Source organism: Meleagris gallopavo, chromosome 5 (genome assembly GCF_905368555.1).
Source record: "Meleagris gallopavo chromosome 5, MGAL_WU_HG_1.1, whole genome shotgun sequence".
NCBI lineage: Eukaryota > Metazoa > Chordata > Aves > Galliformes > Phasianidae > Meleagris > Meleagris gallopavo.
The window spans coordinates 57,720,412-57,734,808 of record NC_139408.1 but is presented as its reverse complement, the minus strand read 5'-3'; the positions used below and the strand labels follow the sequence as shown (position 1 = coordinate 57,734,808).

The following is a 14,397-nucleotide window of genomic DNA, read 5'->3' as shown; positions in this document are numbered from 1 at the left end:
CGGGATTTCGGGTTGCGGGGGAGTCCCGGACGTAGGGTGCAGAGGAGATGCATGGAAAAGGTTTGCAAGGGGAGGCAGGGGGAACAACGGGGCACGGGGGGAACAGAGCAGCACAGCCGGCTGCCCGGCCCTCCCCCCTCCGGGCCCGGCCCTGCCCCTCCCGCTGTCCCCTCCCTCGGGGCGGCCCGGCCCCTGGCAGAGCTCAGCCCCAGGGCGGTGCCAGCCCGGACCGAGGCGGAACCCCGCGGCCGTCCGCGCTCCCTTCCCCGCAGCGATGTCTCGGCCGCTGTCGGACCAGGAGAAACGGAAGCAGATCAGCATCCGCGGCATCGTGGGAGTCGAGAACGTGGCCGAGCTGAAGCGGGGCTTCAACCGGCACCTGCATTTCACGTTGGTTAAGGATCGCAACGTGGCCACCCCCCGCGACTACTACTTCGCGTTGGCCCACACCGTGCGGGATCACCTGGTGGGGCGATGGATCCGCACGCAGCAATACTACTACGAGAGGGACCCCAAGGTGGGTTCGGGGGAGCTGGGCTGTGGGGCACGGGGAGCTCGGGGCGGTGCGTTCCTCCTCCGTGGGGCTGCGCTGCTCGACTTTGCGAAGCGTCCCGGGTGGACTTTAGCGGATGAGGCCGCTGCCCTTTGCTTTGCAAAACAAACAGAGCGCGTTGGTTCCGAGCATGGGAACGGCGGCGTTGTTCCTCTGTGGGAATGGCGCTGTCCCGTAGGGGAATGGCGTCGCTGTCCCCTATGGGAGTGGCATCGTCCTGCGGGGGAGCGGTGATGTTGTGGCTCGGCCCGGGTGTGGGAGCGCCTCGGGGAGCGCTGCGTTCCCGCGGAGGGTGGATTGGGTTTGCGGAGCAAATGGAGCTGAAAGCTGCAGACGGAGCTCGTTCTGCACCGCTTGGGACTGAGGGCGAGCCGTGGTGGGGGGTTTGCACCGGGCTCTGCTGGGGATTAAGCTCTAATCCCCTCCTGCCACCCGCATGGTGCTGTCGGCTCCAATTTATCCCAATTTGTCTATTAGTGGGAGCTGGAAGCCCGCTGCTCGGTGCGACTCTGCCGCAGAGCTCCAAATGCGGGACCCCCGCGCCAGGTGCCACCCGCCCAGCACCGATCCCATTGCATCCCATTGTGCGTGCAGTCAGCACTTCTGCAGCCCCAGTCCTCCCTAAACCCAGCGCTGCTGACACCGCAGGGTGGGCAGCTCACAGAGCCACTGCTCTTGGTGCCCTGCTGCGTCACACACCTGGTGGGTCCGCAGCCCTACAGCAGTGCTCCCATGGCCAAGCCCACGGGATGGCAGCACGCAGGGAAATGGGATGTGCCCGGTTCTGCTTTGCCGCTTTGTGATGCTGAGCAACGTTAGGAAATGGGTCCTCTTTAAATTTAAACTTTGTACCGAGGTGATCAACTCTTTGAGAGGGTAGATAACAGCAGGACAAGGGGAAATGGTTTGAAGTTGAGGGAGGGCAGATTTCAGTTGGATGTGAGGGGGAAGTTGTTTGCTGTGAGAGTGGTGAGGTGCTGGAACAGCTGCCCAGAGGGGCTGTGGATGCCCCGTCCATCCCTGGAGGTGTTCAAGGCCAGGTTGGATGGGGCCCTGGGCAGCCTGGGCTGCTGTGAGATGTGGAGGTTGGTGGCCCTGCCTGTGGTGGGGGTTGGAGCTTCGTGATCCTTGAGGTCCCTTCCAACCCAGGCCATTCTGTGATTCTGTGTGACCTTCCCATCCAAACAAACCCGCTGTGCCCTCCTCAAAAATAACATAGGGGCCAAAATGGGGTGAGGGCAATGGACCTTCTCCAGGCCCTAAAATCCCCACTCTAAAGCATGCTGAGAGGTGGGGTTTCCCATTGGAGCTCTGCTTTGGGAGCAGCAGCCCATGGGGTTGGCTGAGCACTAAGCGGGACGCCTTCCTCCTGCAGAGGATCTATTACCTCTCCCTGGAGTTCTACATGGGCCGGACGCTGCAGAACACCATGATCAACCTGGGGCTGCAGAACGCCTGCGATGAGGCTGTGTACCAGGTGAGCACTGAGCTCCAGGGCCTCGTGGCACTCGGGTGATACTTGGGCTGATGAAGGGATCTGTTTGTTTGTTTGCTTTTCTCTCCTCCCACCCCTCTGCCCTGTGCAGGGCAGTCACTGCTCAGCTGGAGAGATTGCACAAGAGCAGGAGCAGCTTTCAAGCAAATGACATTCAAAGGGAGGGCGATTTATCTGTAGGGCTTTTCTAAAGCTGTTAGCACAGTGAGGGCAACAGCCCAGCCAGGGGCAGGTGGCTGTAGGAAGAGGCTCGGGTGTTGCATAGTGATTGCACAGCTGTGCAACAAGCTGAGTGCTGAATGTCTCTGCAATAAAATGTTTGGCTTCGTATGCAATGGTTTAAATGTGCATAGTGGTGCTTTGGGCAGTTCAGTGCAATGCAGAGAGGGGCTGGTGCTGCAGGACCGGCTGGGGAGCTTTGGGATGGGGAGAACATGGGCAAACATGTTGGTTGTGGGGTTTTTGGAGAAGTTGTATCTGGTGGCTCAGCTGAGTTCCTCCTGAGTTGCCCTAGGAGCTTTGCATAAGCAAGACCTCTTCCTTGACAGCACTGTGGGCTGAAAGCTGGAGATGTGTTTGTAGGGGTGCTGTAGCCACATCTCTGCTTGTCCCTTTCGTAGGGTGATGCCACCTGTAAGCTTGTCCACAACGAGGGGAAGGATGTGGGTGTCCCTCATAGTGACCCACAGCACTGGGGATGGACCCTGCCCCCCCCCCCCCCCCACTCATGTCCCCATGTCCCAGCAGTGAGGGCAGCACCCTCACTGGGTGCGGGGTGCGGGGTGGGCACTCAGTCCCATTGCCTCCTCCTTGTCCTCAGCTGGGGTTGGACATAGAAGAGCTGGAGGAGATCGAGGAGGATGCCGGGCTCGGTAACGGTGGGCTCGGCCGGCTTGCAGGTGAGAGAACCCCAAAAGGTGTTGTTCCCAGGGTAAGGGCACATCCCATATGGGGGACCCGTGCCCTGGGGCTCCCTGCTCCTTGCAGTCCTCTCTCCTTGGCAGCCTGCTTCCTCGACTCGATGGCAACGCTGGGGCTGGCAGCCTACGGCTATGGCATCCGCTACGAGTATGGCATCTTCAACCAGAAGATCCGCAACGGGTGGCAGGTATGGTGGGAACCCCAGGCTGTGCATGGGATCCAGAGCATCCTGAGCTGGTGAGAGGCAGCCAGCCCATAGCTGGGATGGGACTGGGAGTGTTGTGAGGTCTCTTCCAACTCAACCGTGCTGTGACTCCATGACTCCCCCATTCAGGTGGAGGAAGCTGATGACTGGCTGCGGCACGGCAACCCCTGGGAGAAGGCCCGGCCCGAGTACATGCTGCCCGTGCACTTCTATGGCCGTGTGGAGCACACTGCCAATGGCACCAAGTGGGTGGACACCCAGGTATGGGGGCACAGCCGACACGCAGGGTCCCCAGGTGGCTTGTGTCCTGCTGCACTCAGAGTGACAGCCTACATCCAGCTGCTGCTGGCACCTGAAGGCATCTCTCCATCTCCTGAGGGCTTCTGGCAGCCAGCAGGCAGAGCCGGGGTGTCCCTGCAGCCAGGGCTCTGGGGGCCCTGGGGAACCTTTGGGGTCTTTGGGGGTCCAAGCGCATCCCCACGCCTGTCACCACTGCAAGGGTGGATGCAGCTCTGGTGGTTGGGGTGGGAGGGTTCCAGCAGGGCGTGGGGATGTGGGGACGTGGGGACATGGTGCCCGCAGTCTGCCCAGCCTCACCAATGCCCCAGGTGGTGCTGGCACTGCCCTACGACACCCCTGTGCCCGGGTACATGAACAACACCGTCAACACCATGCGCCTGTGGTCGGCTCGGGCACCCAACGACTTCAACCTGCGGGACTGTAAGTGGGGGCCGGCGGGGGCTGGGTGGGATAGGGTGCAGCGAGGCCACTCTGACCATACCCCTCTGCACCTCTACAGTCAATGTTGGGGACTACATCCAGGCTGTGCTGGACAGGAACCTGGCTGAGAACATCTCCCGCGTCCTCTATCCCAATGACAACGTAAGTCAGGCATTCTCACTGTGCGTGATGAGTGGCACAGGGGTGCCACGCCACGTGGTGCCATGCGAGCCCTTCCCTGTGTGCCCGGTGCCCATCCCACTCCTCTCTCCGGCAGTTCTTCGAGGGGAAGGAGCTGCGCCTGAAGCAGGAATACTTTGTTGTGGCTGCCACCCTGCAGGACATCATCCGCCGCTTCAAAGCATCCAAATTCGGGAGCACAGAAAGCGTCCGCACCGTGTTTGACTCCTTCCCTGACCAGGTACAAAGCAGGGCTGCTCCACCGCGTGCCTCCAGCCCAGCAACCCACCTCCCCGTTGTTGTGTGCCATTTGGTGAACTCAACCACCGGGCTGATGTGGGTGATGGGTGCCACCGTGTCCCCGCAGGTCGCCATCCAGCTGAACGACACGCACCCTGCCATGGCCATCCCTGAGCTGATGAGGATTTTTGTGGATATTGAGAAACTGCCCTGGAGCAAGGTGGGGGATGTGACTCAGCTTTCTGAGTCGCAGAGTGGCCAACTGCAGTCTGGGCAATGGGTGCTGCACCCCCTCTTTGTGTACAGGGGTCGTACACTCATTAGCAGTCGCTAATAGGATGACAGGACAAGAGTATGGCCCTAAGTTGTGCTGGGGAGAGTCAGGTTGGATAGTGGGGAAACATTTCTTCTCCAAAAGAGCAGTGCTGCAGTGGCACAGCTGCCCATGGAGTGATGGGGTCACCGTCCCTGGAGATGTTCCAGAGTGGCACAGAGGGATGTGGGCACGGTGGGGTGGGCTGGGGGATCTTGAAGTGCTTTTCCAACCTCAGTGACTCTGTGATTCTAATTAAGCAGCGCATGGGAGCAGGTGGGCCTCAACAAGCAGCTCAGGAGAATTTCCACTGTTGGAAAATCTCCAGTGGGCGCTGGGGAGGGATGAGCCTGTGCTGCCCACCCGAGCCATGCTGGGGCCGTGGTTCTGGCTGTAGGAACACACGTGGGTGCTCACACTCAGCTGGGTGCCCTGGAGCTGCCCCTGATGCCACTCTCCTGCTTGCAGGCCTGGGACATCACCAAGCGGACATTTGCCTACACGAACCACACCGTGCTGCCCGAAGCCCTGGAGCGCTGGCCGGTGGACCTGGTGGAGAAGCTGCTCCCCAGACACCTGGAAATCATCTATGAGATCAACCAGAGGCACCTGGACGTGAGCGGGTTGGGGGCTCTGGGTGATGGGGGCCGCACTATGGGGATGGGGACGGTGCTCAAACCGTGCTGTGTGGTTGGTGGTTGGGTGGTTCTGCAGCTCTTTGGGGAGGCTGGTAACTAGGAACTGGGTGAAGCAATGCAAAGCCCTTCTTGTTGCTGTGGAGTTACCCAGAGAGGTTGTGGGTTCTCCTTCGAGACCTTCATGGGGCTGAGCACCAGCTCTGGGTGTCCATGCTGGAGCAGGAGCTCAGCCAGAGGGACACAGAGTTCCCTGCCAGCTACAGCATTCTGTATTGCTATCCACTGTTGGTGGCTGTTTAAAATACTTAAAATGCTTTGGGGACTTTCACGTTGACATTTCTTTGCTCCTTGAGCACTAAATTCATCCTGGAAAAGGATGAGGATGGCTTGAACCCCATGGAGAGGGTCCACACCATCACCCTGGAGTAAAAGCCATCGCTCTGGCTGGCACCGAATGCATGGAGGACGTCGCTGTGGTCCCTTCCTCGGGTGCTGGTCTGTTGGGTTGGCCGCTCACCCCCTCCTGGCCACCCCCCACAGCACATCGCATCCCTCTTCCCCGACGATGTGGACCGGCTGCGGAGGATGTCCCTGATAGAGGAGGGAGGCACCAAGAGGATCAACATGGCTCACCTCTGCATCGTCGGCTCCCATGCTGTCAACGGAGTGGCCAAGATCCACTCTGAGATCATCAAGTCTGAAGTGTAAGGGTAGGTGGGACGCAGTGGGGGATCCCCCCGGGCACAGAGCTGACGTTGCCCCCTCCTTGCCCTTACAGTTTCAGGGACTTTGCAGAGCTGGAGCCGGACAAGTTCCAGAACAAGACCAATGGCATCACCCCGCGGCGCTGGCTGCTGCTCTGCAACCCGGGGCTGGCTGAGCTCATTGCAGAGGTATGGGTGGCTCTGCACGTGGCTCCCAGCCTTGGGGGTCATCGTAGAGATGTAGAACTGCTTGGGTTGGAAGGGACCTCGAGGATCAAGGCTGTGGATGGGGCATGCCCCATCCCTGCAGGCATTCAAGGCCAGGCTGGATGTGGCTCTGGGCAGCCTGGGCTGCTGATTGGCGACCTGCACACAGCAGGGGGTTGGAACGGGATGAGCACTGTGCTCCTTTGCAACCCAGGCCATTCTAGGATTCTGTGATCATTGAGTTCCAGCCCTGAGCTGGGTACAAGCCAGCAGCATGTACTTGTTTTGAGGTCCCTTCCAATCCAACCATTCTCTAAACTCCCACGTGGCCGCAGTCCATCGGTGCTTTGCAGTCAGCACGTGGCTGTGCTCCTCTCACAGAAAATAGGGGAGGACTACGTGCGGGATCTGAGCCAGCTGGCAAAGCTGCACGAGTTTGTAGATGACGACCTGTTCATCAGGGAAGTTGCCAAAGTGAAGCAGGTGAGGAGTGCCGATAAGGGGAGCGCGGATTTGGATAAGAGGGCATGGATTTGGAGGGTGTGGATTTGGGGGGTGCAGGGCTGACGCCCGCCTGCCCTCGGCCAGGAGAACAAGGTGAAGTTCGCACTGTACCTGGAGAAGGAGTACGGGGTGAAGATCAACCCCTCCTCTATGTTTGACGTGCACGTGAAGAGGATCCACGAGTACAAGCGGCAGCTGATGAACTGCCTGCACATCATCACCATGTACAACCGTAAGGCCCCGCGGGGATGGGCAGGGGGTGGGGGGAGATGGCACACAGCTGGGCAGGGGACAGGCAGGAGCAGGCGCACGGCTGACGTCGGTGCTGCCCTCTCCTCCAGGCATCAAGAGGGACCCTGCGAAGCTCTTTGTTCCTAGGACGGTGATCATTGGAGGCAAGGTAAGCTGTGTTCGGGGGAAGCCCTCGGAATGCCCTACAAGGGAGTCCCCAGCACTCCAGTTGGCCCACCACGGCTCTGCCCCTAGGCTGCCCCGGGGTACCACATGGCCAAAATGATCATCAAGCTCATCAACGCCGTGGCCCAGGTGGTCAACAACGACCCCGTTGTGGGGAGCAAGCTGAAGGTCATCTTCTTGGAGAACTACAGGGTCTCCCTGGCAGAGAAGGGTACGTCCTACAGGGGAACACCAGTGCTATTGGCCTGCGTCCTTCAGCATGGCCTTGGCGAGCCCCTTGCTGTGTGCTCTGTTGGCAGTGATCCCTGCCACCGACCTGTCGGAGCAGATCTCCACGGCGGGCACCGAGGCATCGGGCACGGGGAACATGAAATTCATGCTGAATGGGGCCCTGACCATCGGCACCATGGATGGAGCCAACGTGGAGATGGCCGAGGAGGCCGGAGAGGAAAACCTCTTCATCTTTGGGATGAGGGTGGAGGACGTGGTGGAGCTGGACAAAGATGGGTGAGGGATGGGGACGTGGTGGGGATATGGTGGGCATTGGGGTTGGCATGGGCTCACGATCTCTGCCCCCCAGCTACAATGCCCAGCAGTACTATGACCGGCTCCCCGAGCTGAAGCAGGCTGTTGACCAGATCCGGAGTGGCTTCTTCTCCTCGGATGAGCCAGACCTCTTCAGGGATGTGGTTGACATGCTTTTCCATCATGACCGGTGAGGTTCATGGCTGGGATGCCACCCATCCCTGGGTTCCAGCTCCACATCACAATTATTCAGGTTGGAGAACACCTCTGAGATCCCCAAGTCCCCCCCCACTGCCCACATCCCTCAGTGCCACATCTCCACAGCACTGCAGCACTCCCAGGGATGGTGATCTCACCGTACTGGGTAGCTGTGCCAGTGCCCAACCACTTTCAGAGAAGAAATTGTCCTAACATCCAACCCAAACCTTCCCCTTGCAGCCATTAACTCACGTCCTAAAGGAGACCCATGCAGAGCAGCCCTACATCCACTGCCTGATAATATGTCCCATTTCCTGCCCCAGCTCCCGTGTACAGGGAAAAGCAATTTTCTGTGTACCCCTGGTACAAAAGTCTGAGTGCTCAGCCCTTCAGCTGGGCTGCATTAAACTTGCATTAAGGCTGGAATGCATTTGGGTGCACAGCCCTTCCTAGAATCACAGAAGGGCTTGGGTTGGAAGCGACCTCAAGGATCATGAAGCTCCATTTCCCCGCCACAGGCAGGGCTGCCAACCTCCACACTTAATACCAGACCAGCCCTTGCCAGATGATGGATGCTTCCAGGTATCTCAAGGGCTTTTTTAGCAGGCTGTGATTCAGTAGAGGCTAGGGAAGGTTAATTTATCTGAAGCATCCATTCGAGCATCCCGCTCCTCCATGCCAGCCACGCTCTCACCCTGCTCTCCCTAACTCCTCCATTCTTTGCTGCCTCAGGTTTAAAGTCTTTGCAGACTACGAGGCTTATGTCAAGTGCCAGGAGAAAGTCAGCGAGCTGTACCTGGTGAGCGCAAGAAGGAGGGGTGTCTGCTGTGGGACCCCAAAACAACACTGGGCCGTGCGGATGTGCACCCATAGATACAGCCCTCCCTCCATCCCCTTTCTCTCGCAGAACTCCAAAGCGTGGACCAAGATGGTCATCAGGAACATCGCAGCCGCAGGCAAGTTCTCCAGCGACCGCACCATCAAGGAGTACGCACGGGACATCTGGCACGTGGAGCCCTCCGACCTGAAGATCCCACCGCCCAACGAGCCGCGGGAGGGGGCCGAGGACAGGACCCCCAACGGCACTGCAGCGCGGGCATAGGGCAGGGGAGGAGCACAGAGCTGAAAGCGAAACCATTGCGACCCATTGCTTGCGGTAGGGGCTCAAACTAAAAGTGCTGCGCGGAGGCGGAGTGGGGGTTGCTGGAGATGGAATGAGGAACTGGGCTTGTTTGCTGCAAAGCTGATTGCTGAAAGTGCAGGGCTTGGGTATTTGCAGTGCACCCTCACCCTGCTCCTGGTCCCCGCTTGACCCCTCTGTCCCTGCAGCTGTATCTCCATCCCCCGAGCACCCCGCAGCAGTGGGAGGACGAGCGTGGGTCTCAGTGTTTATTACATACAGCAGTAGTAGGGTCAGTGCCACGGTGGGGTCCCAGTGCAGGGCAGGAGCAGTGCTTACGGGCGCTGCAGGCAGCAGCTGGAGTCACTTCATGTTCAAGAAGTCTCTGCAACGAGATGCAATAAACCTCACGCTGTGTCACTCATCCCTGCTGCTCATTTCATATCCCATGGGGGCTGTCCCCGCATCACCCATGTGTCACTGCGGTGCTGATGGGTTTGGAGCAGTGATGGGGGCTCAGCAAATTGATGCCAGTGAGCACCATGGGATGGGGTGGGATGGGATGAGATGATTCTCCGTGGATCTGTGAAGGAGCACAGGGAAGGGTTGTGCTGTGCCCCACGTTTCTGCAGGGCAGCACTTACTTCACCAGGGTGGGCAGCTCTGGGTTGGATGAGATGTAGTCGTGGCCCAGCCTCAGCTTCTCAGGGAAGGTGATGAGCTTCACCTTGCTCTTGTCACTGTAGGCTCTGCGTGCGGTCTCGAAGAGCTGCAGTGGGGTGGGAGCAGGGTTAGTGACACAGGATCCCAGGGGGTCCCAACCCCCCTCCCTGCCTTTTAGCCCCCAGAGCAGGTGACCCACCTGGCGTCCCAGCTGCGGGGGCAGCACGGTGTCATCCTCTGCGTGCAGGATGAGCAGCGGGCAGGCCAGCACCTTCACACTGTAGGAGGGGGTCAGCATGGGGCTGCACGAGCATCTCCTGCCCCATTAACCCCCCTAACGTGACCTAGCCCCCCACCCACCCCCCACTGCCTTTGAGGGCCACCCTTGGTGTCCAGGGCTGTTGATGGGCAATGCTCAGGGTGCTCACTCCGGGTCTGAGTACCTGATAATGTATTAACAGTAATAATAATAACCCAAAACACTGTTCAGGGATGCTCTGACTGGAAAAGCACCCACGGACCATTCAGCTTTAGCAAAGGTGTCCGTGAAGGCCAAGCCAAGAGGACCCCATCACCATAACGCTCATCCCCAACACCATGGTGCCAAGTGGGCAGCATTCAAATACATTACGCTCAAAAAAATAAAACTAATGGTGATGCAGTGGCACAGCTGCCCAGGGAGGTGGTGGAGTCATCACCCCTGGAGGGGTTCAGGAGCTGTGGAGATGTGGCACTTAGGGACGTGGGCAGTGGAGATGGGCTGCGGTTGGGGATGTCAGAGTTCTTCTCCAACCTCAATGGTTCTATGACCAGATGGTGGGCTTGGCTCAATAGTAATGTTGGTATCTGCCCTTATACAAATAAAAGTCACTTCTAAGGCATGACTAAGCTGAGCAAATACAGCTGGGAGCACACCATGGTGTGGAACACCCCGCCCAGCTCCTGCTCTCCCTGTGCCCTCACCCCGTCCCACTGGGCACTCACTTCTCGTCGTTGCGGAAGAACATGTTGCCCAGAGCCATGGAGTCCAAGATGAGGTACTCGAAACCTGGGAACTGCCGATAAATCTGCCCAGGAAAGAGCAGGGCACTCACTGAGTTGCTGTCAGGGGGATGCAGTGCCACAGTGCAGAGACTTGTGCTCACCTTAGTGATGGGGATGTTGGCGGCTGCGTCGCGGATGTTGGTGTAGGGGGACTCCAGCACAACAGCGTCCACCTGGACCCCTGGGAGCAGCATGGGGTAGGAGTCAGATGGGACATCCCCGTCCCCAGAAGGAGGAGGGGGACAGACGATTGTCCCCGCTTGATGATGCTCGAGGAGAGCGATGCAGCCCCCCAACTTCTGCTGTCCAAAACGTGGTGTTACCTCGCTCCTCCTGCAGCTTTCTGGCCGCGTTCGTTGCGATCCTGCAACAGAGGAGGTGGTAATAAGGGGGGGGTGGGGAGCCCTACAGCAGGCCCCCCACCTGGCCCCCCACCTACCCGGTCCCCAAGGAGTGTCCCCAGAAGATGATGGAGCTGTTCCCACTGCGTGCTTTGGCCCAGTCGTACAGAGCCAGGACGTCGGTGGTGAAGCCGCTCTCCGAGGGGTGCCCACTGGAGTCCCCATAGCCTGCAGGGACGTGTTCCCATGTCACCACCCAAAGGGGACAGACCCCAGGGTGAGGGGTGGGGGGGTGGCCATACCTCTGTAGTCCAGAGCCAGGATGTGGAAGCCCGCAGCCCCCATCAGCTGTAGGACGTGGCACAGCATGCGTTAAGGTGTCTCCATGTCACCTCCCATGTGCAAGGCACATCCCAGCCCCCACTTACCTTCATAAATTGGATCCGGTGGCTCGCAGCCCTGGTGGGGAAAGAGAGGATAAAGCAAGGATAAAGCACGGGGTGCCTTCCCCTTCTAGCAGGGTGGGGCCAGCTGGGGGACATTATCATGTTGGACAAGGGACAGTTCTACGCCCGTGGGAGCAAAAGAGGAGCGCCCAGCTATCGGGTGGGACAACATCACCATTTGCCCGTCGGGTTGGGCAGCCACAGGTACTTGCCTGGTGCCCCCGTTACCGTGCAGGTAGATGATGATGGGGTGAGCATCAGCCAGAGCCTCCTCGAACCAGCGCTGCTCCTGACCTCGTGCCTCAGTCCCACTGCTGCCCGGCACCGTGTGCCTGCAGGGATGGACACGGCTCATCCCCAACCCACAGCCACCAAAGGGAGGACAAGGAGCTGGGACACCATGCTCACCAGATGCCAACGGTGACGCCCGGCTCGGTGGGCAGGTAGAGGCTGATGGTGTTGTTCAGCAGCAGCGCCGGCTGCCGCAGGTCCACGAAGAAAGGGAACGCCACTGCGGGACACGGCACGGCCAGGGGTTGGATGAGATGATCCCAAATGGTCTCTTCCAACCTCAACCACTCTGTGACTCTGTGACCCCTCAAAGCCAGCTGCTTTGGTGCATCTCCCCGTTGGCTTGGGTTGGGTTGCGTTTGTTTTGTTGGCTTTTTTTTTGACATAATTCACCCCAACGACCAACCCCACTGGAGCACGGCCACCTCCTGCCATAGGGACATGTTGTATACCCAGATGTGTTGCAATATCTGGCAGCAAGCAGCGTCGCTTGCAAAACACGGGGTGCCCAATGGAGTGCTGCTGTGAGCTCTGTGAGCATACCGTGCATATTTTGGGACCCCCCCCCCAAGCCTCCATCCAAAAAAACAGTGCCCTGCATGCTACTCTCAGTGCTGGGGTACTCACTGAAGTTTAGGAAGACAAATTTGGTGAGGATGACAGGGAAGAGGCGGACGAGGAAGGGCACGGAGATGTACATGAGGAGCAGCTGCAGGAGGACGGTGCGCAGTCGGGGGCACCAGCCCAGCCAGCCCCTGTGGGACACAGCACAGTCAGCATGGCCCCTTTGGACCCAAGTGTCTGTCCCAACACCAGGCCCCGACGTCGGGTCTGTCCTCCCAAGACCAGGGCCTCACGTTGGGTTTGTTTTCTCCATTGCTGATTTATGGCTGTGCTCCCCCAAAGTTTGGATTCTGGGGATGGAGCAGAGCCCTCAGAGCTGTGATCCAGCGTCACCGGAGGCCACCGCCCGGTCCCCCACAGCCTCCCACGGGGACGTGAGTGGGCAGGAAGGGCAGGGCACATGACAAGTGAGCCTCCAACGCTGTGACAACACCCAGAACCCAGAGGTGACAGAAGTGTCCAAAAGTTGGGGACAAGGAATGAGCTGGGAAATGGCCTGGGGAGACCCGTGCTGCAGGCAAACAATACAAAGAGCAGATGAGGGATGCCATCAGCATGGAGGCGATGCTCCAACAGCATCCCAAATCCTCATCTCATCCCAAAGCACTGGGGACGCATCCACATCCTCCACAGCTGCAGCAGTTTTGAAATGAGCAACCAGGAGGGTTGGAAATGCCAAACTCTGCAGCATATCAGAATCACAGCACCCTAAGCATGGCGATGGGGCAACCGGCAGGGATTTGGGGCAGAGGTATCTGTGTGCGTCAAAGCAGATTTCAGCAGCACTGCAGGGTTCTGCTAGGGCAGATTTGGCATCAGAGCCTCAGGCAGTGCTGCAGGGAAGGGCTGCAAAGGGCAGTTTGATGCGGCCCATGGGCACTGGAGGGTGCAGAACCCTGCGTGCTGCACCAACGGGGCTCACCATCGTTAGGGCTAATTACCGGGTGCTGCACCCCGTCACCAAGTGCAGGGGCGAGGGCTCACACCCTGCTTGCACAACATCCCACAGGTGGGGCAGGTAGGGCCAGGGCGGTGGGCAGCTCGGAGGGGTGGCACAGCCACGGCAAAGGGAAACGGTGTGCGGAGGGGCGACACGGGGACACGGGATGGCAGAGGGACCTGAGGACACGGGATGGGGTCAGGGTACTGTGTGACACCGGGACACGGCCACGACATGAAGCTCGGCCAAGGAAAAGTGATCGTGGAGGTCGGGGGCACAAGGCTATGAGGGCTAGGGAACGCAAGGCCACAGGGATCGGGGACACATGGCCATAGCGGGGCGGCTCTGCCATAGGGGCACACGTGGCCACACGCCCGTGGATATAGGGTTACGCCACAGGGCACGGCGGAGATGCCTGGCACGCGGGAATCCCGAGGCGGAGCTGGGGGCCGGGGACCAGAGGCGGCTACTCACCGCCGGGGTCGGTCCGCTCTCCCCTCCGCCGCCCGCCCGCTGCCATCACCGCTCCCGTGTTCCGCAGCCGCCGCGCCACCGCGCCGCCGCATCGCGCCGTCCGACTGCCGCCCCGCCGCTAGGCCACGCCTCCGCCGCTAAACCACGCCCCTCCCGGATCAACCCGCCACTCACAGCGTCGCTCCTCCTCTAGGCCACGCCTCCCGGAGTCAAGCCACGCCCTCTATCCTAGGCCTCGCCAATCACAGCCTGGCTCCTGCCCGAGAGCCCGCCCACTTCCCGCGGACACTCCCACGTGCAGCGCCGCGGAGCAGCGGTGGTGGGGGGAGGGAGGAGGAATAAATAACGAATAAAATAAAAATGATAAAAGACAACCGAACCAAAATAATAACAACGAGAATAACAAATAATACATCAAAATAAAAAATAATAAAAATTTTTAAAATATAGATAAGAGCCAAGAGCCGGGACTGAGCAGCAGCAGGCCCAGGAATGCGCCGGGTCGGACGTAGGATGGCAGCACCGAGCTGGAGGCGGACGCCTATCACCATTGTTTTTGTACAAGAATAAAGAAAAATCCATCCAAGTTTGGGCTTGTTCCATCCCCGACCTCTCTCCGCTCCGGCTGTAGGGC

General features: G+C 59.4%; 2 protein-coding genes across 2 annotated transcripts; one reads left to right on the top strand and one right to left on the bottom strand.

The window, feature by feature from the left end:
- The first annotated feature begins 192 nt into the window (after positions 1–192).
- On the top strand, positions 193–9,364 carry PYGL (glycogen phosphorylase L). Its single transcript, XM_010712156.4, has 20 exons — positions 193–517; positions 1,929–2,030; positions 2,869–2,947; positions 3,053–3,156; positions 3,304–3,435; positions 3,783–3,894; positions 3,974–4,056; positions 4,172–4,315; positions 4,442–4,534; positions 5,096–5,242; positions 5,806–5,969; positions 6,044–6,158; positions 6,558–6,659; positions 6,765–6,912; positions 7,022–7,080; positions 7,167–7,308; positions 7,397–7,604; positions 7,678–7,812; positions 8,553–8,619; positions 8,728–9,364. The coding sequence occupies exons 1-20, from the start codon at positions 275–277 to the stop codon at positions 8,920–8,922; spliced, it is 2,574 nt and encodes an 857-aa protein (XP_010710458.2). The 5' UTR covers positions 193–274; the 3' UTR covers positions 8,923–9,364.
- ABHD12B (abhydrolase domain containing 12B) lies at positions 9,196–13,921 on the bottom strand. Its single transcript, XM_085225927.1, has 13 exons — positions 13,764–13,921; positions 12,353–12,480; positions 11,843–11,945; positions 11,647–11,766; positions 11,417–11,447; positions 11,291–11,336; positions 11,087–11,216; positions 10,971–11,011; positions 10,749–10,828; positions 10,588–10,670; positions 9,803–9,881; positions 9,585–9,709; positions 9,196–9,325 (listed from the first exon to the last, which is right to left on the bottom strand). The coding sequence occupies exons 1-13, from the start codon at positions 13,853–13,855 to the stop codon at positions 9,304–9,306; spliced, it is 1,080 nt and encodes a 359-aa protein (XP_085082053.1). The 5' UTR covers positions 13,856–13,921; the 3' UTR covers positions 9,196–9,303.
- Positions 13,922–14,397: the final 476 nt, after the last annotated feature.